Source organism: Rhamphochromis longiceps, linkage group LG3 (assembly GCF_057381845.1).
Source record: "Rhamphochromis longiceps isolate RC_006_pf linkage group LG3, R_longiceps_female_GT1.1, whole genome shotgun sequence".
Taxonomy (NCBI): Eukaryota; Metazoa; Chordata; class Actinopteri; order Cichliformes; family Cichlidae; genus Rhamphochromis; species Rhamphochromis longiceps.
The window spans coordinates 37,037,873-37,058,244 of record NC_140559.1 but is presented as its reverse complement, the minus strand read 5'-3'; the positions used below and the strand labels follow the sequence as shown (position 1 = coordinate 37,058,244).

The 20,372-nt window shown below is 41.7% G+C and overlaps 1 protein-coding gene across 3 annotated transcripts in view; it reads left to right on the top strand.

Moving 5' to 3' along the window:
- Positions 1–20,372, top strand: part of LOC146674449 (phosphatidylinositol-binding clathrin assembly protein) — a 113,841-nt gene that overhangs the window by 63,839 nt on the left and 29,630 nt on the right. For 2 of the 3 annotated variants that reach the window (XR_014909275.1, XM_085396010.1), the window contains exons 8-13: positions 826–867; positions 7,604–7,689; positions 7,850–7,973; positions 12,338–12,474; positions 15,291–15,391; positions 18,843–18,953. Coding sequence is in view for 2 of the 3 variants with exons in the window: in XM_085396010.1 (XP_085252136.1) it covers positions 826–867; positions 7,604–7,689; positions 7,850–7,973; positions 12,338–12,474; positions 15,291–15,391; positions 18,843–18,953 (601 nt within the window). In the remaining variant the exon portion in view is untranslated. The remainder of the gene's footprint in view (positions 1–825; positions 868–7,603; positions 7,690–7,849; positions 7,974–12,337; positions 12,475–15,290; positions 15,392–18,842; positions 18,954–20,372) is intronic. The other variant, XM_085396018.1, reaches the window with a different exon arrangement.

Genomic DNA, 20,372 nt, shown 5'->3' with positions numbered 1-20,372 from the left:
GAACTTTAACATTTAACATGCTAACTGAGGCCTGTAGATCTGAGATGTAACTCTTGGGTTTTTGCCGTTTCTTTCACCTAGGGGTGGGTTTGCTGAGAAAGTTGTTAATTATCTTTCTCAGTGTAGAATGATGGACTTTGCTCAGGATTTGACTTTTAATCATTGTCAGCAGTTGTTTCTCTAAGATCATTCCTGATGTCTTTTGTCCTCAGTCCACTTACTTACAATGCAGAAGCAGCATAAGTAGGTTTTTTTGTTTTTAAATTAACTACACAATATTGTTGCTGTTCATCTGAGGGTGTATTTTAATCTTTTAAACCTTGCTTCAGACCAGATCATTGACTCAAACGATCTTCAAGTAACAGGATTAAACGTTACTCATATTTCCTGTTGGTAAAGCCTGAAGGTGAGTTTGACAACAGGTTTGAAAGAGGGGAAAATAAGCTTGTTTATGTCGTGTCCTAGTGTTTTGGAGATGGTTTTGGTGCAGGTTATGGCGTCCTTTATGAGTGTTTTCAGAGTTATCACGCCATCCTTCATGCCTGCTCTCCCTCATCGGTCAGACATGTTTATCACTGTGCAGTCATTGTTGTCATTCACTGTTGAGATGTCAAACTTTTTCATGTTTATTTCTGTTTTTGTTGACACTGCCGCTGCATGAAGTAATGATTCCCCTGTTTTGTTTTGTTTTTCTTTTCTCATCCTTTTATTTTCACCAAATGGACCCCGCCCTCCTCTTTATGCTTCCTTCTCCATTTTATCCCACCCCCGACCCCTTCCTTTTTTCTTTTTTTTTCCTTTTGTAAATTTTGTTTTTGACGACAGCAAGTTGGAATAGATCAGGGTGACATCCCAGATCTCTCACAGGTCAGTGTACATCTCACCGTCCACCTCTCTAATTCCAACCTTCTCACCTTTTTTCCCCCAAAGAGTTTCTCCTGAAGCACTACTTCTTATCTCACTGCTCTCTCTGTGCTTTCATCCACTGACTCACACTTTATTTCACCCCTGCCTATGCCTGTTTCTCCCTCCTGACCAGTTGTTTACTTCCTTTTCACTCTCCACCCTACTCCTTTTTTGTTTCTTTAAAAGAAAGCTAACCTGAATTTACTGTTTGAATCCAGGCAACTCCCTTCTGGTATAATTGATTTTGCTTTCCTGCTTTCCCTTTCACTTCTAAATACTCGTTACAGATATAAAAAAAAAAAAAAAAAAAACCCAAAAAAACAGACTGAGCTGTGTTAAAGTTGGCCTGCTTAAGCGCTCCGGGCCATCGGCATGCCTGACGCCGATTTAAAAACCCCAAACAATGAGCTTTGGACCTTGAATCAATTAAATTAAAGTTAATTGCAAAAATGAAGGGCTTAAGAAAACAGGACAGCAACAGCACTTTCTAATTGTCAAGAATAAATTTTCCTTTTTGTTTGTGAGTTCAGTGGAATCGCTTGAAGCGTTGCTTTTATCCTCCCCGTGGTTTATGATCGAACATCAAGGACATTGTTTTCTTTGTTACACTGCTACCCATAAACACACATTATAATTCACTTCAATACCGTTAATGACCTGTTTCTGTTTGTGTTTTTTTGCCTTCTTTGTTGTTCTAAATGTGTTAAAAATAGAAGGTCCGTCCTTGGATTCAGTGGAGTGAAATTGATCACCAAGAGGGCTGCAGCTAATGATTGCTTTACCAATCCATCTGTTGGTTGTCTTAATTAATCTGTGTAAAATACTGCAGTAAGTGGCATCGTTAATTGCTTCATTTAGTTGGTCAAACAGCAAAAACTAAACAAAAAAATCGAGAATATTGGGTTTGTTGCAATAATATTTAACAGGAAAAAGGCCCAAATCCCCACATTAGAGAAGCGGAAACTGTTAGGCTGTGTACTATAGAACATGGTTTTTGAGAAATAATGAAGCTATTAATTGTTTTTCAAAATGATAGCAAAAGTATGATTATCTGGTTGTTTCAGATTCTAAATGGTGATGATTTGCTGCTGGTCTGTGTGATAGAGCATTATTAAAGTGTATGTTTTTTCTACAGAAGGCATTTACAGTGAAACTAGCAGACCTGCTGTACAGTATCATATTATTCTTAATGAGCAACAACAGTCAGTCAGTTAATTTTAGTTACTAGTTGGATGAGATCTGCTGTAAAGGGGGAAAAAACCTCAACAATCAGACATTTCTCTGTTGGCAACAGTGGCGAAGAAGAACTTACTTTGAACAGGAAGACACCTCCAGCAGGGGCAGCCATCTGCTGCGACTGTAGAGAATATAAATGATGGGGTTGTTGAGGATATGTTGAACCATCAACAAGCGCATCTGCTTGCCTCTGTTAGCTGCCGTTAGCTTCTCTTGGTGTTTATTAGCAGCTCTTAGTGTCTGTTAGCTGCTTTTAGCCAGGGTTAGTGAAGGGTTTTTTTTGAAGCGGATGTAACATTGTTGGACTCAGACACTTAGTGAATAAACTCATTTGATGTGAGAATGTAATCAAACTGTTTATCAAAGGGAATGTTTTTGTTTGTTTGTTTTGTGTTTTTTGACACTTAACCCTAACATTAGCTAGCATAAAGTTAGTTTAAAACCAACTATTGTTGTTTAGCCAACTTGTTGTCAGCGATGTGGAGACAGGAGGCTGATCTCAAGCTGCTTACGTAAAATGCCAATAATGTGCAGTGACTTGTCTTTCCTGGCCACTGTATTCAAATATGGTTGGTGAACAAGCTGGCTTCTGCAAACCAGCTTTTTAATAGATGAATTATACGTTTATTAGAAGGCATCAGTTTGCTGGAAAAGTAATTACATACTGTTCTATGCATATTTATGATTACAGTATCCTCTTTTCTGCTGACTGTATCTTTAAAGTAGCAAGTGTAGGCTAAATGTGGATGCATGTAATCAGAGATGCTGTCTTAGTGTTGGGTTGTGGGATTTCGTTTTGGTATTTTATATAACAATGAGTCAAAATTAACTTGGCATAGAGCAGTTGCTTCTGACAGATCTATTTCACCCACCCGCGACTTCTTTCATAGCACACAGCCACAATATGTGACTGATCCTGGTGTCATCTAGTTCCTTTGTCGCTGTCACAGTCTCTGCTATGCCTCAGCCAGCTCAGTTTGGTGCTGTTCAAATATCAGCACCATATCTCAGAAGCGAGTTATCAATTGGTGTGTCCTTGGCTGACAGATTCATCCATAACAAAATAATCATAAGCTGCAGCCCTGATTGGATTGACAGTTTATTAAATTGAGCATACTTTGGCTCATAGTTGAAATAAACTTGGGTGAATTTTTTTTCCTATTTTTGCCTAAAGGGAGGGGGAGTCTCCCACACACTGACACACAACAGTAAAACTTTACAGCTTGCTGGATCGCGACCTTGGTTATGCATTACTAAAAAATCATTAGAGTGTGAAGCTGGAAGTCAACAGCATGCGAGCTGACAGTGTGGGTGTTGAACTCATAGTAAAACTGCACAGTTTACTGTAGTCATTAAACAGACGTTTTTCTTCTTCCCCCTCCTCTCGCAGAAAACAAAAGGATCATACATTGTAGGTGGTGGGTTGCATACTCTACGCCCCCCCAATCCTGCTTAACCTCCTCCTCCTGCATGAACGTCTTCATAGCATGTGTGTGTGCAACCATACACACTTGCACCTCAAGCCCTCAAAGGCATGCTCTTCCCCTGTTTTTCGGGCGCAGAATGATCTGGTGTCAACTCAGTGCAATATGTGTGTGTCGGCCTCAGGTGGCAGTCGCTATCAAACGCGCACACACACACACTCAAACGCGCACACACACAGCCTTGGCACGACAAGCAAAAGGCCATGAAACCTCATGAATAGAAAATGAAGCTTCACCCCTCCGTCTTCATCTGCATGAAAAGAATCTCTGCAACGGCTTTCGGCTCAGCTCATTTAAATTCCGTCCTCCTCCTTTTTAGATGTTGTTTATTTCATACTTGTCATGCACGACATCATTTCTTCAACACGCATGGTGCAGGTGCTTTAATAGTGAATGACCCGAGCATTACTGCGTAATCACTGTCAAAAAATAAAGGAAACATCAGAGAGAAGAAAGCAGGGATTCTTTTTTTTTTTTTTTTAATACTAGCACTTTTTTCTCAGTGCTTTCTAAAGTCAGAGGTATTACTGCTAAGCATCTTATGTTAAGAGCAAGGCATGCTCGTGATATTTCCCCCCCCTCTGAGAGTGTGTGTGTGTCAGAGCTAATATTGACTAAGCACACACAGTCTTCTTTTCACCTATTCAGACTCTGCGGCAGTTAAAGATCTTTCTTTGTGCAAGTCGCTGTTTCTTTAACAACCAGGCAACAGTTTGGCAAGAACCCACTGTCTGGCCCAGCCTCCAAATGCCTCTTTTGTGTGTGTGTGTGTGTGTGTGTCTACTGACAGCGAACTTTGCATTCTTGCGGACGGAGAGGCAGACATGACGTTGTGATATTTTCACAGTGAAAGAATTTCCCCTCCTCTCTCCAAAGCCAAAAGAGAGATGAACTATTCTTTTAATTGCTGCATGCTAAGTATGGACGACTGAAACTCCCACTTATAGAAATGATGAGTTTGGGTCTCTAATTTATTGGACTAGTGACACATTTTGTTTGCAGTCTTGCTTCTGTACACCACCACAGTAGATTTTAAATCACTGAGTCTGTGATTGACTGTGAAGGTTTTCAGAGGTCTAACAAACATTTTGCATTAACTGTTTAAAAATTGCAGCCATTTTTATACATATTACCGTATTTTAGAGGTTTAAAACTGACTGACAGGCACTTTCAGTTACAGTTCCTTGTTATTCTCTAAAAATAAAGCAGACTTAATATCCAAAGTTGATTCAAAGTGTTGAATTTTTATTTTTTAGGCTTTTAACTAATTTTAAATGTAAGACCCAAAGAGATGACAGTGTGAGTGAGGGAGGCTGTCATTAGGCTCTAATACTAAAATAAACCTACCAGAGAGGAACAGCAAGAATTTTCAGTGTGGCAAAATCAACAATTTGGTTCATTTTAAAAAAAAAAAAAAAGGGGACGGCACCGGCCAGCTCAGGAACACCAAAAAGTCCCACCAAAACCCCACAGGATGTGACTAAAGATGTCAGAATTATTTCCATGGTTAAGAAAAATAAATTCACAACATCTAACCAACTCAGGAGCAATCTCAAGGAGGTATGAGTATTATTGTCAGAGTGTAAAATCAAGAGACACCTTCATGAAATACAGACTGTTTACAACAAAGTGCAAGTACAAGAAGACCAGATTAGACTTGGCCTGCACAGTTCTGCAAAAAGGACAAAAGCCAAATCTGCCAAAGCAACCCAAGAAAAAATTGGACAAAAAAAAAAAGTCAGTCACCTGATGTCAAACCAACACAGAGGCTTTTTAGTTACAAGATACAGAACTGAAGATGGAGATCTACAGACAAGCAGCAGCTAAAGAGAGCTGTAGTAAGGGCCTGTTGGAGCATCTCAGTGAATGTTACGCCCCAGTCTAGGGGTACAGGAACGCAACATAAGTTTGAAAAGACTACCCCGCCCTGGTCCCCAAAACCATACACAGAGGGAAACCAATTCCTTAGTGAATCGTGTTTTATTATCTACACTGCAAAAATGAAGCTCCAGGGTGAACAAAGGCCAAAATAACAAACAAAACAAGCTAAGTCAGGAGGAGGTGCTATCTAAAACCCTATGTGAAATCAAACAAAAGACAAGCGCTACACCTAACTCCCTAACTGAAATAAACAGGAGAAAACAGTGCAAGGAAAAACAATACGGCAGCTCACCCCTTCTGTTGCAGTGCTATTTACAATGTGCTATGTACAATGAAAGCTAATATACACACTATATACAGAACTCAGAGAAGCCGCACAAATCACAAGCACAAAAGTCTCAAGTTTTGGAGGCCAGGGTCAGGTCTGCTGCTGCTGTCAGTGGCTGCCCCAGGACAACTGCTGGTGAGGGATTTGAAGAAGATCACATGGCCAGGGGACCAATCAGCAGCCGTCAGCTCATCCACTCCGGGACCTGCAAAGACTTAAAGGCAGACAGACAACAACAGCCACCAAAACAGATTATGGACAGGGCCATAACAGTGAAGGAAACGCAACATCTGTTGATGTCCATGAGTTTGACCTCTATTTCCTAAACAGTTTATGCAAAACTGTTCGTTGAATTAAAGCTGAAAGTCTCCCACGTGGTGTTGTACAGACGCAAAACTCTGAAAATGTTGCCTTTTCCCAACAAGTTATGGGCATCACTGTAAATGAGCCATTAATTGCATCAAGAAAATACTGTAGGCATTAATTTCATTAATGAAATGTGACAGATTGATTTATTTGCCAATTTTATTTTTATATTTGAAAAGGTTCTGGTTGTATTTTCCATCCCAGTTTACTTTGATGTGATATATATTCATTTATTTCAATAGAGATACTTTCTTTTTCCAGAAATCTATCGTCTTTATCTTGTTTAGCTGTTGGTCTCAATTTTTTTTTAGCAGACAAAGAAACACACTTTGAATTACAGTCTACTTATTTGTGTAAATCAGAAATACCTAAAGAAGCATCAGAGCAATAACAAATACATCATTTATTAAGGGAAATACTTTAAAATAGGAAATGAAGTAAAGCTAAATAATGCAAAGCTATGTTGAATCAGTTGATGTCATTTAATTGATTGTTTAATTTTTATGTCCCGTTTAATATAATGTAATTATTTCTAATTTTGGCACTCGTGGTCCTCCGTAGCTCTTAAAAACCATTGATTATGCAGCGATAGTGCGGCTGCCTGGCTCGCTGTCGCCTTGCTGTTTTGCTGTGGTCTTTTTTGGCATTAATGAGGCACCTAACGAGTGCAGAAGACGTCCTGTTGTGCAGTGTCAAACAATTGGAGTTGAACTCGAAGCTGCAGCCGAACTGTTTTATCTGTAGAAGCATAGCAACAGTCCCCAAGTAACCCACTCGCTAACTGGTACACAACAGCTCAAATTTAGCGCTGCTGCCTGGTGTCGTTGTACAACAAAAGGCTCTTTAAACACTCCTAGCCTCGCTTGTTTTTAGGAAAAACAAGCGAGGCCATGATCTCAGTCTGCAAGTGCAATAAATGCAGAGAGAATTAGTAAAGCTACAGCAGAGGCACACTGACAAGTCAGAGGTAAAGAGTACAGCCTGGCATTGTTTGACAGGACGTCGCGGTGTGAGGGCACTGCAAGATGAATAAGACAAAGAGGCAAACGTAGCAAAGGGAAGGCCCGGCATTGAAATGATCGCTCTGTGCTCGGGAAGTCAAGAGAATAAGGCGCAGCCTCTCCTCTTCAACTTCTTCCTCACTCTTTTTCAACCTCCTCCTTTGTTGTGTCTCTCCTTTGAGTCTCCTGCTAACAGTGTGAGTGTTTTCTGCATGTTGCCTTGGCTATTCCTGGAGCCTGATGTACTCTGTTACCTTCCTGTGAGACCAACTAACTCTGGGTGCTGTTTGTGTCTGTTACTGTATGTGTAGGTGGGGTTTTTTGTTTTTTTGCATGTGAGAGAAACAAGTTGAGCGGATGACTGAATTTCCTCCGTTTCTCCCCTCATACTCGACTCTCAGGCTCCCAGCAGCCTGCTGGAGGCTTTGGAGCAGCACCTTGCCTCTCTGGAGGGCAAGAAGACCAAGGAGCTGAATGCAGACACCAGGTAGACACGTTATAATTGGTCAGCGGCATCAGCCTTTCTCTAGTTTGCGTCATTTGCATTTCCATCATATGAAATTTCACCGTTCCTCCTCGAGAGTACTCCCTCAAAAAGAAAAATTGAACACCACCTCTGTTTTCTCCCCTTTCTCTTATGTTTGCAGAGCATCCACCCTGTCGAACGCCGTCTCGTCTCTCTCCTCCACCGGCATGTCCTTCAGCCGCATGGATGAGAAGGAGAAGCAGCAGGCTTTGGAGGAGGAACAGGCCAGATTGCAGGCGCTCAAGGTAACAAATTTTATTCTTTTTGGCCAAATTGTTTCTGGATCAAAGCAGGGCAGAGTCAGAGCTGCAGCAGCAGAGAGGCCAGCAGCAGCAGGTCAAGTAGTTACTGCTGTCTCCCCTTTCAAGAGACTTTTCAAGTGGCATCACTTGATTCAATTTATTCGATTTCGTGCAGCTCCTGCCAGACACAGCCATTTCTTCCCACATATTCAGTAATGCTTCAGTCGTTCAGCAGCCTTCGATGAATGAAATCAGTGCAGGCTTTTATTTTTATATATGTATGTATATATATATGTATGTATGTATGTATGTGTATGTATGTATGTATGTATGTGTATGTATATATGTATGTGTATATGTGTATGTATGTATGTGTATGTGTATGTATGTGTATGTATATGTATGTATATGTATATGTATGTATGTATATATGTATGTATATGTGTATATGTGTATATATATGTGTATATGTGTATGTGTATATATGTATATGTGTGTGTGTATGTGTATATGTGTATATATGTATGTGTATATGTGTATATATGTGTGTGTATATGTGTATATATGTGTGTGTATATATGTATATATGTGTGTGTATATATGTATATATGTGTGTGTATATATGTATATATGTGTGTGTATATATGTATGTGTGTGTGTGTATATATGTGTGTGTGTGTGTATACATGTGTATACGCGTGTATGCGCGTGTATGCGCGTGTATGCGCGCGTATACGTATGTGTGTATACATGTATACGTATGTGTGTATACATGTATACGTATGTGTGTATACATGTATACGTATGTGTGTATACATGTATACGTATGTGTGTATACATGTATACGTGTGTGTATACATGTATACGTGTGTGTATACATGTATACGTATGTGTATACATGTATATAGATGGATGGATGGATAGATATAGCGCAGATAATGTCGTAGTGTTCAGTGTTGAATGCTCATTTTTATTGAACTGTATTAGAGCAGCTTTGCATGATTCCCACAGTTTAAAATGATGCTCATCGTTCTCACTCTGAGTTTTGATGAAACTTTGGTTGTTCTGTTGTCATTGAACAGCAGATGGTTGGAGCTCATCCTTTCTCTTTGACCTCATGCAGGCCAAGAGCAGACGAGCTGTGTGACACAGAGCGTGAAACCTATTACGTCTACACATGCTCAAAAAAACCATACCTGATTTTAGCTCCTCCCCCCTTGAAAGTCATGACTATGTTAAACTTGTGCAATAAGCCACCCTGAACCTAATGTTCACTTTGAAGACAAGGAAGAAGTCACAGAAAAAGATGGCACAGGCCACATCAAGTCGCTGAATGTTTTTCTTGGATGCTTCTGGACATTAGACAAGAACTTTGTGTTGAAAGTTCGATACAGTGGGACAAAATTCAAGTGTAAAACCCAGTGAATCTCATAAATGGACAGGCGTGCTTCCAGCAGCATTCCTGACCCTTGGGCTCAGACACCACACGCTCCTCCACTGTCGTTGCCAGTGATGGTCCTCGACATTAAAATCGGGTCATTTAGACACAGAAGTCGGCAGTGATGCAAACGTAAATCAGGTGTGGATGTTGCTTTTTATTGCTGGAGTCGGAGTGCTTGTTATAAGTCTGTGCTTGAAGCTCTTTAAACCCATCCTATAATCCAGCCTGTCTATATGGAAATAAAGAATAATAGCCACACAAAAACCACCTCCATGACGAGCGTAGCTGCAGTCCTGTCTCTGGAAAAACTCTACTGCAAATCTCCTGCAACATTTAAGCACTTACAAGTGGGGAGGAGAAATAAAATCCATACTGCTCCACTTTGCTTTACCGGTAGAAGACCGGCTGTGTTGTTGTTGCGTTGCTGCTGAAAGATTGTCGAGTAACTTTGGCAAGTTCTGAACTCCCAGTCGAGGATAAAGGCCAGCAGTCTCAGTGGCGAAGTGAGCAATAGAAAAGTCAAGTGTAAAATGTGTTGACGTTTCTTGCTCCAGCCCTGGGAGTCCTGCCTTACAGCAAACTGTAATTGAGTAGGAGCAGTGAAGCTACAACACAGCGACTCAGTGTGTGTGTGCATGTTAAGCGTGCTTACATCCTGGCAGAAAAGATACAGTACGTGTCTCCCAGTGTTACTGGGATCTCTGTGTGTATCCTGGCAGATTACACTTGTCTGTGTGTTGCCAGCCAGCCAGCGCGCCTAGGTGTGCGCTCGCGTGCACGTGCTTGATTGGATTTTAGCACGCTGTTTACTCCGTGCCTTTGGTTGCCCCCCGTTTCTGCCAGGGTCCACCGATTACCTTTTGGGTTTAGTAAGAAAGGAGAGGGGAGATAAAGTGAGAGCGAGAGCAGAACAGAGTAAAGAAGAGGAGCTGAAAAGAGAGAGAACGAGCTCTGGGGTTAGCGGGGGTCGTCCAAATACTCTAGTCCAGCTGTCTGCGCTCTCTGGTGTCCATATGGACACATGCACTCACGCTCAGCTACTGTCCAGCTGGGGCCTCAGCCAAAACAATAACAGCAGTTCCCATTTGTTCCTCGCTGCACTGTCAGAATAACGATGAAGAGGACTCGGCCTGGCTGAGGCCGGCGCGGCAGCAGCGGGAGCTTCTGCCTATTAATCCGCTCAAAGTCCAAAATCCCTGAAAGGTGGACGAGGTTGTAAAGTGCAGTAGAACATTTGCATACATTGAAAGTTCAGGCTGAAGTGAAAATGCCTGGACAAGCACCTGAAAGCTTAAACATTCAAGACGTTTTATTGTCATTATGCAAGCAAAACCATGACAGTAAGGCAGTGATCCCTCACAGTGTGTAAAAAGTGTTGGTTCAAGTCAGTTTCTGGCCACTTTCATTCTCTTTTTTTTTTTTTTTTTTTGACTTATTATTATTTTTATTGTCCATTTTATTTCTAGTTTTGCACTTTAGTTTTCCTTCTTGTTTTAAGACGTGATTTATTTTTTGCCACTTATTCTCTAACATGTGCCTTTCTCTTATTTTTGTATGTATTTCTCCTGCTGTCTACTATTTATATTTCTTCCTGCACAGTTGGTGTTGAGCACCCACAGTTTCATTGTACATGTACAATGACAATAAAGGGCTATTCTATTCATTCTATTTAATGCTTTCTTTTAACTGGGAGCACTTTGGTCAGAGCTGTTGTTTCCTTTCTTTTTCCTTTTTCTTTTTTCTTTAAACACGCACTATCAATAAAGTATATGGACATATGTGCATCGATCCCTGTGGAGAAATGAGTTCATTGCCACAGCGAATCAGGGGAAGGACACGAGTGTGAGACGAGAAACAGGCAATAACAACAGCGAGAATGACAAAAGCGAGCGATGTGGTCGCTGAAAACGGCACTCGAAGCTTCAGCGTCTTCTGTGACTCGCATGGAGAAACCGATATTAGTTATTTTATTATCATGTGTTTTAAATTTTAACACAGATGACTGAGAACAGAGTTGCTTGACAGTTGGACGTCTTCCGTCGAGCTGATCCTGATGCAAAATCTTTATATTAATGCAAGAGTTAAGAGTCTCTAGAGCTGCAGGAACACCTTCAGAGTGCTTTGATGATGATTTGATGAATAAATTATTTAAAACTGCATTATCCAGATGTGTTTCATAACCTGACGGCAGGCTTTTTTACTCCTGTTTCAGCTAAATGTAAAGGCGTGCGCAGCTCAGGCTTCACATGCGTTTGAATTCATCTTCCCGAATCAGCGGAAAAGGCACAAAATTCTAAACCTGTTATTGTTTTCTCCAGTTTGGTTGGACTCTGCTGATGTCGGTGTTTCTGTCACCAGAGAGATCCGCATTCAGCGTTTCAGCAGCACCTGAGTCTCAGGGTCAAGCGCTGCTGGACTTTTTAGCATCGCAACAAAAAAGAATTTGCTGGAAACAATTAGTTTTAAAGTACTTTACACTAATAGCCTGTCATTGTATTGTTGTGTGCGCTGAATCAAAAACAACACGGCAGCCTTGGCAGGCGAAACTGCACAATAATCTGAGGCTGGGAATTCATTTGGCCTGGCTTTTAAAGCCAAGAAGTGACTCTGTAGATCCCCAAAGCGTACTTTCTCCTGTGTATTTTCTCTTGCTCATCCTTGCGTCACGTCATTCATTTGTGAGATTAGATGCCTGAATCAAAAACAGCAACACAAAGCTATATAACTGCGGAGGTTTAGGGTGGTGCTTTCCTCTGTGGAAATGTGTATTTTTCTTCATGTGCACACAGTGTGTCACTTCCCCCGGATCGGAGCTTGTTGGAAAAGAGCCTCTTGTTTATTTCTGTGGGAAATAGCTGTTTAAGTGTTGCCTTCCTGGTCACATTGTGCTGTTTTTCACACTCCCGGCTGTGTGTTCTCCTTCCAGGACCAGCGCCTGAAGGAGATCACCATGCAGACTCCACCCTCTGCCTCCCCCAGCAGCCAGTCGATAGGCAGCGCCAACAACAACAACCACGTCACGCAGACCCCGGAGTTTTTCAGCTCCACGCTGTCCACCAACAGGTGAGCACGCTGCACAGCCAAACACCTCCCTCACACAGTCATACTCATCACACTGAAAAGGAGCCATTAGCTTAAATATGCAGCGCTTTGTAAAGATGTTCAGTAACGAGCACAGGTGTGCACGTTACTGAACAGGTCGGTGAGGAATTTGCATTTTACCACCGTCCTGTGTGCAGCAGAGATCTGACTTCATGCTGCAAGCAGCAGGTTTTGAGACAAGAGCAGCACATAGAGTTCTTAAATGAAACCCACTTAGTAATATGGTAACTGATACAGCACCACTGACCAGCTACAGTGTAGCTCTAACACCAATGCACTGTGTTAGACGTAGACAGGAGTTACTTTGTAACTCATCTAAAACCTTACGCTACAGCCTGACGTTCACCCGGAGAAATGTAACTCCACGTTACATCAGCACAGTCTGCAACACTTGTGATTGGTCCGTTCAGTTACATTGTTTCCTCCTGTGTTAGTAGGCAGCTACTTTTCAGTACGGCTGGGTATCGTCACTGATTTCTAGAATCGATTCGATTCAATTCGATTTGAATCTGGGAAATTTTGCCTCAGACAGTCAGAAATATTATAATTCAGATCAGTACATTTACATATTTTTGCATCTATAAAAAGGAAGCTGACACTCACAAGACTTTATCAAAGGTGTGAGCATCACAGCAGAGGCCTTTGTGTCAAAGTAGCTGAAGATAAAACAGAAAAACATGAAGGTGGTTTTCCTGGCCTGGGTTTTATAAAAATATTCTGCAGTTCATCAAAAACAAAAGAAAACCATTAATCAACATATGAACATTACCTCTGAAGTTACAGCAGTTTTATTAGAGACACGGCTAACGTTTTGCATTTTGCATCATTTTAAAAAGTTTACATTTGTTCAGTATTGAACGGCAGAAATTAGGTTTTCTTTTCGGAAGTAAGTAAAAGGGAAAAAAAGAGCGGCCGACAGCCTGTAAACAACGTAGACTTGTGCGTAACAAGCAAGCGAATAATGCAGAAAACAGATTTTTAGACGGGAAACTGTTCTTGAAGTACAGAGAGAGAGAGAGAGAGAGAGAGAGCTGTGCATGAAGTGTACGATGTTTATGTGAAGCGTAGTTTGAATCTTCTTTTGCTGCTGGTTCAGTCAGTATTGTTTGGAGAGAGATCAAACTAACAGCTCTAGAATCAGCGCAAAAAGGGCGTAAACACAAAGCTTGGACCCGCCGAAACATCAGAATCAGCGAGCTGTCGGCTTTCAGCCCCGACCGTGCCGTCGGGTGAGAAAGGCGACATCTCACTGATTCTGATCCGTCGGCGGGTCCGCGCTTTGTGTTTACGTCTTTGTGCAGAATCTGTGTACCTGCTCTTATTTACTGTTTTAGCTGTTTGGTGGTTGTCGAAACTGAGATTCTGGCATTTCGGGCAAAATAAATTTATATTAAAAAATCGATTCAGGATTTTAATGAATCGATATCACGTTATCCAAGCCAGAATCGATATTAATCGATAAATCGATTATCAAAACCCACCCCTACTTTTCAGACTGTCATCTGGATGTGATGCACAAGCAACAAATGAGTTAGTGATTCGTTTTCTGTCAAGTCCATGAAACATATTGGCTTTGATTTGAGGGTGATCATGTGACTGACGTGATTTTTATCCTGGCATCCTAGGTGAAAATCAGTGGGAGCACTGTTGAGTTCCTGCCTCTTACATACAGTCTTGTCATTGAAACCCAGTTTGCACTGGCGTGACACATTACTAAATCTGTTCTTTAGTTTGTATGAGTGCAGAGCCCGTATAGGAAGTCTGCAGACAGACGATAACCACTGTTAAAGAGGAGCTGATAGAAAACTTAAAAAGATGCATTTGAATGATGGTGATGCTGTGAAGATCTAATGTTGTGATCTAACCTTACATTACGCTGTCACTCGTGAACTTTGTGCAGTATGAGGAGAATCGGTCAGGACATCGTCCTTGTTACGTTCTTACTACAGGAGATAGTCCACTGCAGACAAGTTCTCACTACTGGAAACACTTAAGGAAGCTGCCAGGAGGCAGGACACATGACAGACTTAATTAGCTAAACTGTTATCACATGCCTGAAATTCAACATCACGCAGACTTTGCTCTGGAGACATGATGACATTTACATTCTTACTCAGAGCTCCGGTGGGTGAAATATTAGGGCTGCAGTGGGTTTTAGGTGCTGGTGCCCAGCCATTTGAACTCAACAGGAGGTGCTTTATATTATAATACAGATTTTCAGCTGAAGTTTCAAGATGTTAATGAACTTTTTAAAGACAGTAACAAACCTCCTCTTGTTGTGCAACAGAGATTAAAAATATATATTTGTTTTCTGTCAGCGTGCATTTTTAAAAAGAATTCTTATCTAACACAACACATCCTTCTCGTATCTCATCTCCGGCTGTAGCGGAGGTAAAGTAAGACTATTTATTCTTGATAATCAGAACAGAATTTAGGCCCAGTGTGCACGCTCTGAATTTACTGCTCCTAACTGCTTTATTGCTCTCTGGAAGTTTTTACAGCCCTTCAGAGCGGGAGGATTAATCTTTATCTGTGACAAACGAACATTTTTAGTGGTGGCTTTAGCTATTTATGCTCAATTGATTAAATATTAATGCTGCGTCTCCATCTGTCTTTCCGTATCTCTCTGTTCTCTCGCTGACTTACTCGACTCCTGTTCCCCTTTTTTCTCCCCCTCCTCCCTCTCGACTCATCCTCATTTCTTTCACCCTCTTTTTCTTTTCTTTTTTTTCTGCTCGCCTCTTCTGTGGCTTGCCTCTCTGCTTTTCTCTCCTCAGTGTGCCCAATCTGAACAGTGACCTGTTTGATCTTCAGCCAGCCTTCATCCCTGCTGTGCAGAGCACTCCTTCCATCTCCAACGCCAATAGTGCCTGGGGAGGTACGTTACCTGCATACATACACGTTTTCATTTATTTTTATATATATTTATATATATAAAAATAAATGCACCAGCAGGGATGCAGACATGCGTATAATCAGACTTACACAAGTTAATTTATTTCTGTAATATCCCCTCTGGCTGCCACTCGAGCACCTGTGTCCATCCATCTATCTGACCATTCGTCATGGAAACCATCCATCCACCACCATCATCGTCTCCACCGTCATCGTGTTTTCTTCAGGGGCTAATGTAGCGTGACCCAGTCGGCGTCTTGTGTTGCGTTCCAATCTCTGCTGCTCAGTACAGAAGTGAGACTCACACAGCGTCTCCTTGTTGTTTGTTTGAGGCTGAAAAGCTGAGAACAGACTGCACCCCAACAAATTTGTGTGGAGGGGAAAAAAAAGAAGGTCGTCGACATTTCAGCGGGTGCAATCGGCCGCTTCGGATCAAAATGTAGCGCAAAGATGCGTCTGTAAGCTGGGCTAGTGCGGTGTATTTAAGGCTTTATGATAAAGGATTATGCAAAGTTTGGCCACGTTACAGTCAGAGCGACTTCCTCACTTCAGATATGAGCCTTTCACATTATCAGGGACTCTGACCCAGAAGCTCAGATAAATGTCCCCCGTACTTTTCTCAGAAATACCACAAAGCTTACTTGCTTCAGGAAATGTCAGAGGATGTAAGATTACGAGATACTGATCGGGTTTTCAGTCGGGCAATAGACGGAGGATGTATTTTAAAAGAGTACTTTAATATTTGAGGGAAATATGCTTCCCGCTGTGCTGGGGAAAACTTTACAGAGAATGTGTGGCTAGCTGAGACCACGAGTTGTAACGTTCCCATTAAAGGGATGCACTGACTTGTCCCACTTTTTCAGCTGGAATGATCCTTTTTAGGGATTTTTCTCACTCACACTTTTACCACCGTACCAAAAAAGAAATGGTATTCACTTCATTTATTACCATTTTGGTTCATTCAAGCTCAGTTTGAGTCTTTCATGATTGCACTAGTGTTTTTTCTCTGCTCTGTTTTACTGTGAGTACACCACCTCACACAAGAGACGGGTGAAGTGAAGATGATAGCAATCAGGTAGAAGACGGCTCCTTCTCCCTGCTGTAGATGCACTAAAAGCTTCCCAGTAAGTGTAAAACCAAACATAATGAGAAAGAGAAAGAAAGTGCTTTTGTTGGAGCTTTTCAGTGGGTGTCAACATATTTTTTGGTAAAGCGAAAAGCCAAACAAACAACAACAAAAACGGACTTAAAAGCTGGTGCACTGCTGCAGAAACATGGTATCAAAGGACAGCACAACGTGTAATTAGAGCTGGGCGATATGAGATTTTTTCATATCATGATATGTTTTTTTCATTTCAGGCGATAACGATATCTATCACGATATAAGCCAAATAACTATATTTGTAAGATTTAAATGTGCCGTTGCTCACAAGTAAAATGTGAAATAATCAGCAGCTTGTTTTTATTTAAATATTTATTTCCCATAATAAGTTCAACAGGGTAGATGTACTTAAGGAACATGAGACTTTTTCAGATAAATAAAGGCAAATATTGCAAACTACACACAAGGCAGCCGCTAAAGGGTTTAAGTTTCAAAATAGAACAAACAAAACAGACTAAATTGTCAATTCCACTTAGAAACAAAATATTAATTCTAAAAATAAATCTTAGTTTGTTTTACAGAAGAACAGACAAAACTGACTAACTTTTGTCAATATCAAATAAACTGAGAACTAAAAGGAAATTCTCAATCTCTCCTTGTTGTATAGCTGAGCTTTTCAAACAGTTTTAACAGTTACTTTAGTCTGACAAAAGCCGAATGACGAATTAGCGCTTCCAGTCAGAGACTGAGGCTACGTCCACACGTACACGGGTATTTTTGAAAACGGAGATTTTCCGTTTTCGTTTTAAAAAATAATCCCGTCCACACATAAAGGCAGAAATGAAGGAAAACGCTGCTATGAACATGCCAAAGCAGCAGGTGGCGCTAGATTCCTAACCGTGCAGAAATGTTGGCCAATCAGAAGTCTAGAAGCCTCGGTGGGAAAAAGTAAACAAAGCTGGGGCATAGAAGCAGAACCGAGTCGTATGTGTGGACGGACAGTAACTGTGTGTATATGTAAGCATTTAAACACTGCAGAGAGTAGAATTAACAGTAACAGTATTGTAGAAATTCATTTCACCGAAACAATAACGTGGCGCACAGTGTGACGCATGCACCAGTTTATTGTATTTCCAGACTTGCTTTCGGCACAATTTACAGTGCACGCTACTCTGTTTTTTGTCAGACTTGAAATAGCCGAAATACCTTCACACTACGGAACTTCTATGGCTCTTCCGTTTGACAATCTCTCCGGCGTTGGAACCATCATCTGTTTTCTCTTCGGTCACGCTCGGTTGATTTTTCTAGTCGGCACACTCATTTCCTCCATTACCCGCTGGCTGCTTCCCAAACAAACACACGTGCGGCTTGGCACTTGTGCTGTACTAACAAGTCACGCGACGTGACGCTGCGGCTGTGATTGGTTCGGCTCTGCGCTACTTAATTTGGATTGGCTGACCTTTTTTTTTTTTTTTTTTTTTGAGGACAAGAGCTGCGAGGTCTATCGCGATAGCGTAATTTCTCTATCGAGTAAAAGTTATATCGCGATACATATCGTTATCGTTCTATCGCCCAGCTCTACGTGTAATATAGCTGAATAGATTGGCCCCAATGCTGAGCTTTCTGAGCCAGCACCAAACCAGTGTCTCATACAGTATAGATGTCAGCTCGGAGCATCTCTGGGAAATTAATGAGCTTATATCCAAAATGGCAGAGTCTTCCTTTACATACACGCAAAGTTTTAGTCAGGGAAACTTGTGCCGTGACAGAATTGCCAATTACAGGTGCACAAATAGCAGCATGCTAGTTGTTAAGACGTCACTTTTTCTGAATGTTGTAAGAGCAACATTTTACATGCAGATAATTGCATATCTGTGCTTTATGGTGACGTTTTTGGGGCGTATTCTTGTTTTGTGGATCCCACAAAAGACGCCCGTTCCCCCGAGGCTTCAAGCTCCTAATCCCAGTCGGGGATGCGGAAAGACAAAAAGGTGCGTCAGTGGATTTCCTCGTGCACTGGCTTAACTCTCCCGTGAAAGGCTGACGTCCCCGACAGCCTGCGCAGAATCCCGAGTCATCGAGCAACAACAATAGCAGTACACTGGGGACTGTAGCGTCCGTGCTCCTAATCTAATGGGATTAGTTAAGCAGGAGGTGCTGGAATCCTTACTTAAAGCAAAGCTGTGACTTTGGGCCTGTCTGATGGATGGATGTATGTACAGCTGTTTCCTTTGTAAAAGTGTGCCCGATAAAGCGTCTCCAGCTGCTATCTCGCGCAGCCTAAATAGCACAAACGGTGCTTTAATCAGTCATATTTAATTGCATTCCTCAGGACTGGACAGCCAACCTCTGCAGCAGAGCGGCCCCGCCATGACCGTAGATTTCGATGCTGTGTTTGGGAATAAGGCCACACCCAGTAACAACGGCCCGCAGCCTGCAGCCGGTAAAGCCTCCTCTGCCTGACTGTCCGGGCAGAGCCAGACTGAACTAAACCTTTTCCATCTTTTTATTATATAACTTTTGGCTTTGCTGGGAACAAAAGCTTAACACTTTACTAACCTTCTGACTTGTTTCTTGCGACTGAGTGGGTGTGTGCAGCTTGCTCGCTCTGTCACATAGACCTTTTGTAACACTTCAAACCCGAAGATGACTTCAGAAACAAATGCTTCCAGTATTTTTTATTGTTTAAAGGTGCATTGTTATAACTGGTACATATTATATCCAGGATCTGAGCGTGACCTAGACAGTGTGTAGGTAGCAGAACAGCAAAAGTCACAGCCATAGCTAGTTGATGATCTTTCAAAATAAAATGCATATACATCTAGCACCTTTTAAGACTGTTAATGTGTGTCCATGAGGCTGATTTTAAAAGCAGTGGTTGCAGACCACGGCACAAACGTATGCAATGAACTTGCAGACTCTGAAATGGTTGCTCGAAAGCAGGGACCAAGTCTGTGACCACTCACAGTCAGCTGCTGTCCTCAAAGAGACTTTGTTGGATCAAGATGTAGACAAAGCTGCATTGAGATGGAATTAGTCTGCAGTTAAACTCAGTTGGTTAAGTTAGTATTTACATGGAATCTGTTTGTGATAAAATGGCAAAGATCGCTGATTTACTTTGATACACCGACGTTCACATTACCTGCTTGCACTCAGAGTCCAGGCAGAACCTCATACATCTAAAACTCCTCCACAGATAGTTGCTGCAGGGCAGCAATGTAGCTGCAACCTGACATTTCAGAGAGATGGGTTACACTCATCAGACCGACTCATATTGATTGCAGTGTTCTGACAGTCTGTTCATAAATTAGACGGTAATTATTTGCAGACCTTTCCAAATCCACGTGAGAGTGACTGGAGCTGGTGTGAGTTTGGAGACAAGTTGCCGTCCACCAGTTTATCGTCGTCTGACCCCAGAGAGGGTGGTACACACTAAATTAGTTGGTCACCACAATCGGGCAACCCCATAGATGTTTTTCTAGTCAGAGGTTGTCATCCTGTTTTTCCTCCAGTGTGATTGAGGCATTACTGGGTTTCTTTAATGTGCAATCTTTTTTAAATTTGAGCATTTAAACAGATCTTACCAAGCTGGAAGAAAACTGCTAAATACCCTAGTTAACTTCTGTTATCATTGTTAGTAGTGAGATGATTCTGACAGAGTGAACAGAGCTGAATCTATGAATACACTGTAAAGAATATTGTTGAATAGAGGAGTCATGATGTGTAGGAGGCCATCCTTTAGCCTCCTCGCCTGCTGCTGCTGTTGTGTCCTCCCTGTTATGGTAACAGCTTTGGACTGACTCTGACTGGCTCTTAAGTGTTGCAGGTCTGAGCCTTTTGGCTCTGAGCCCTCTTATTAGCT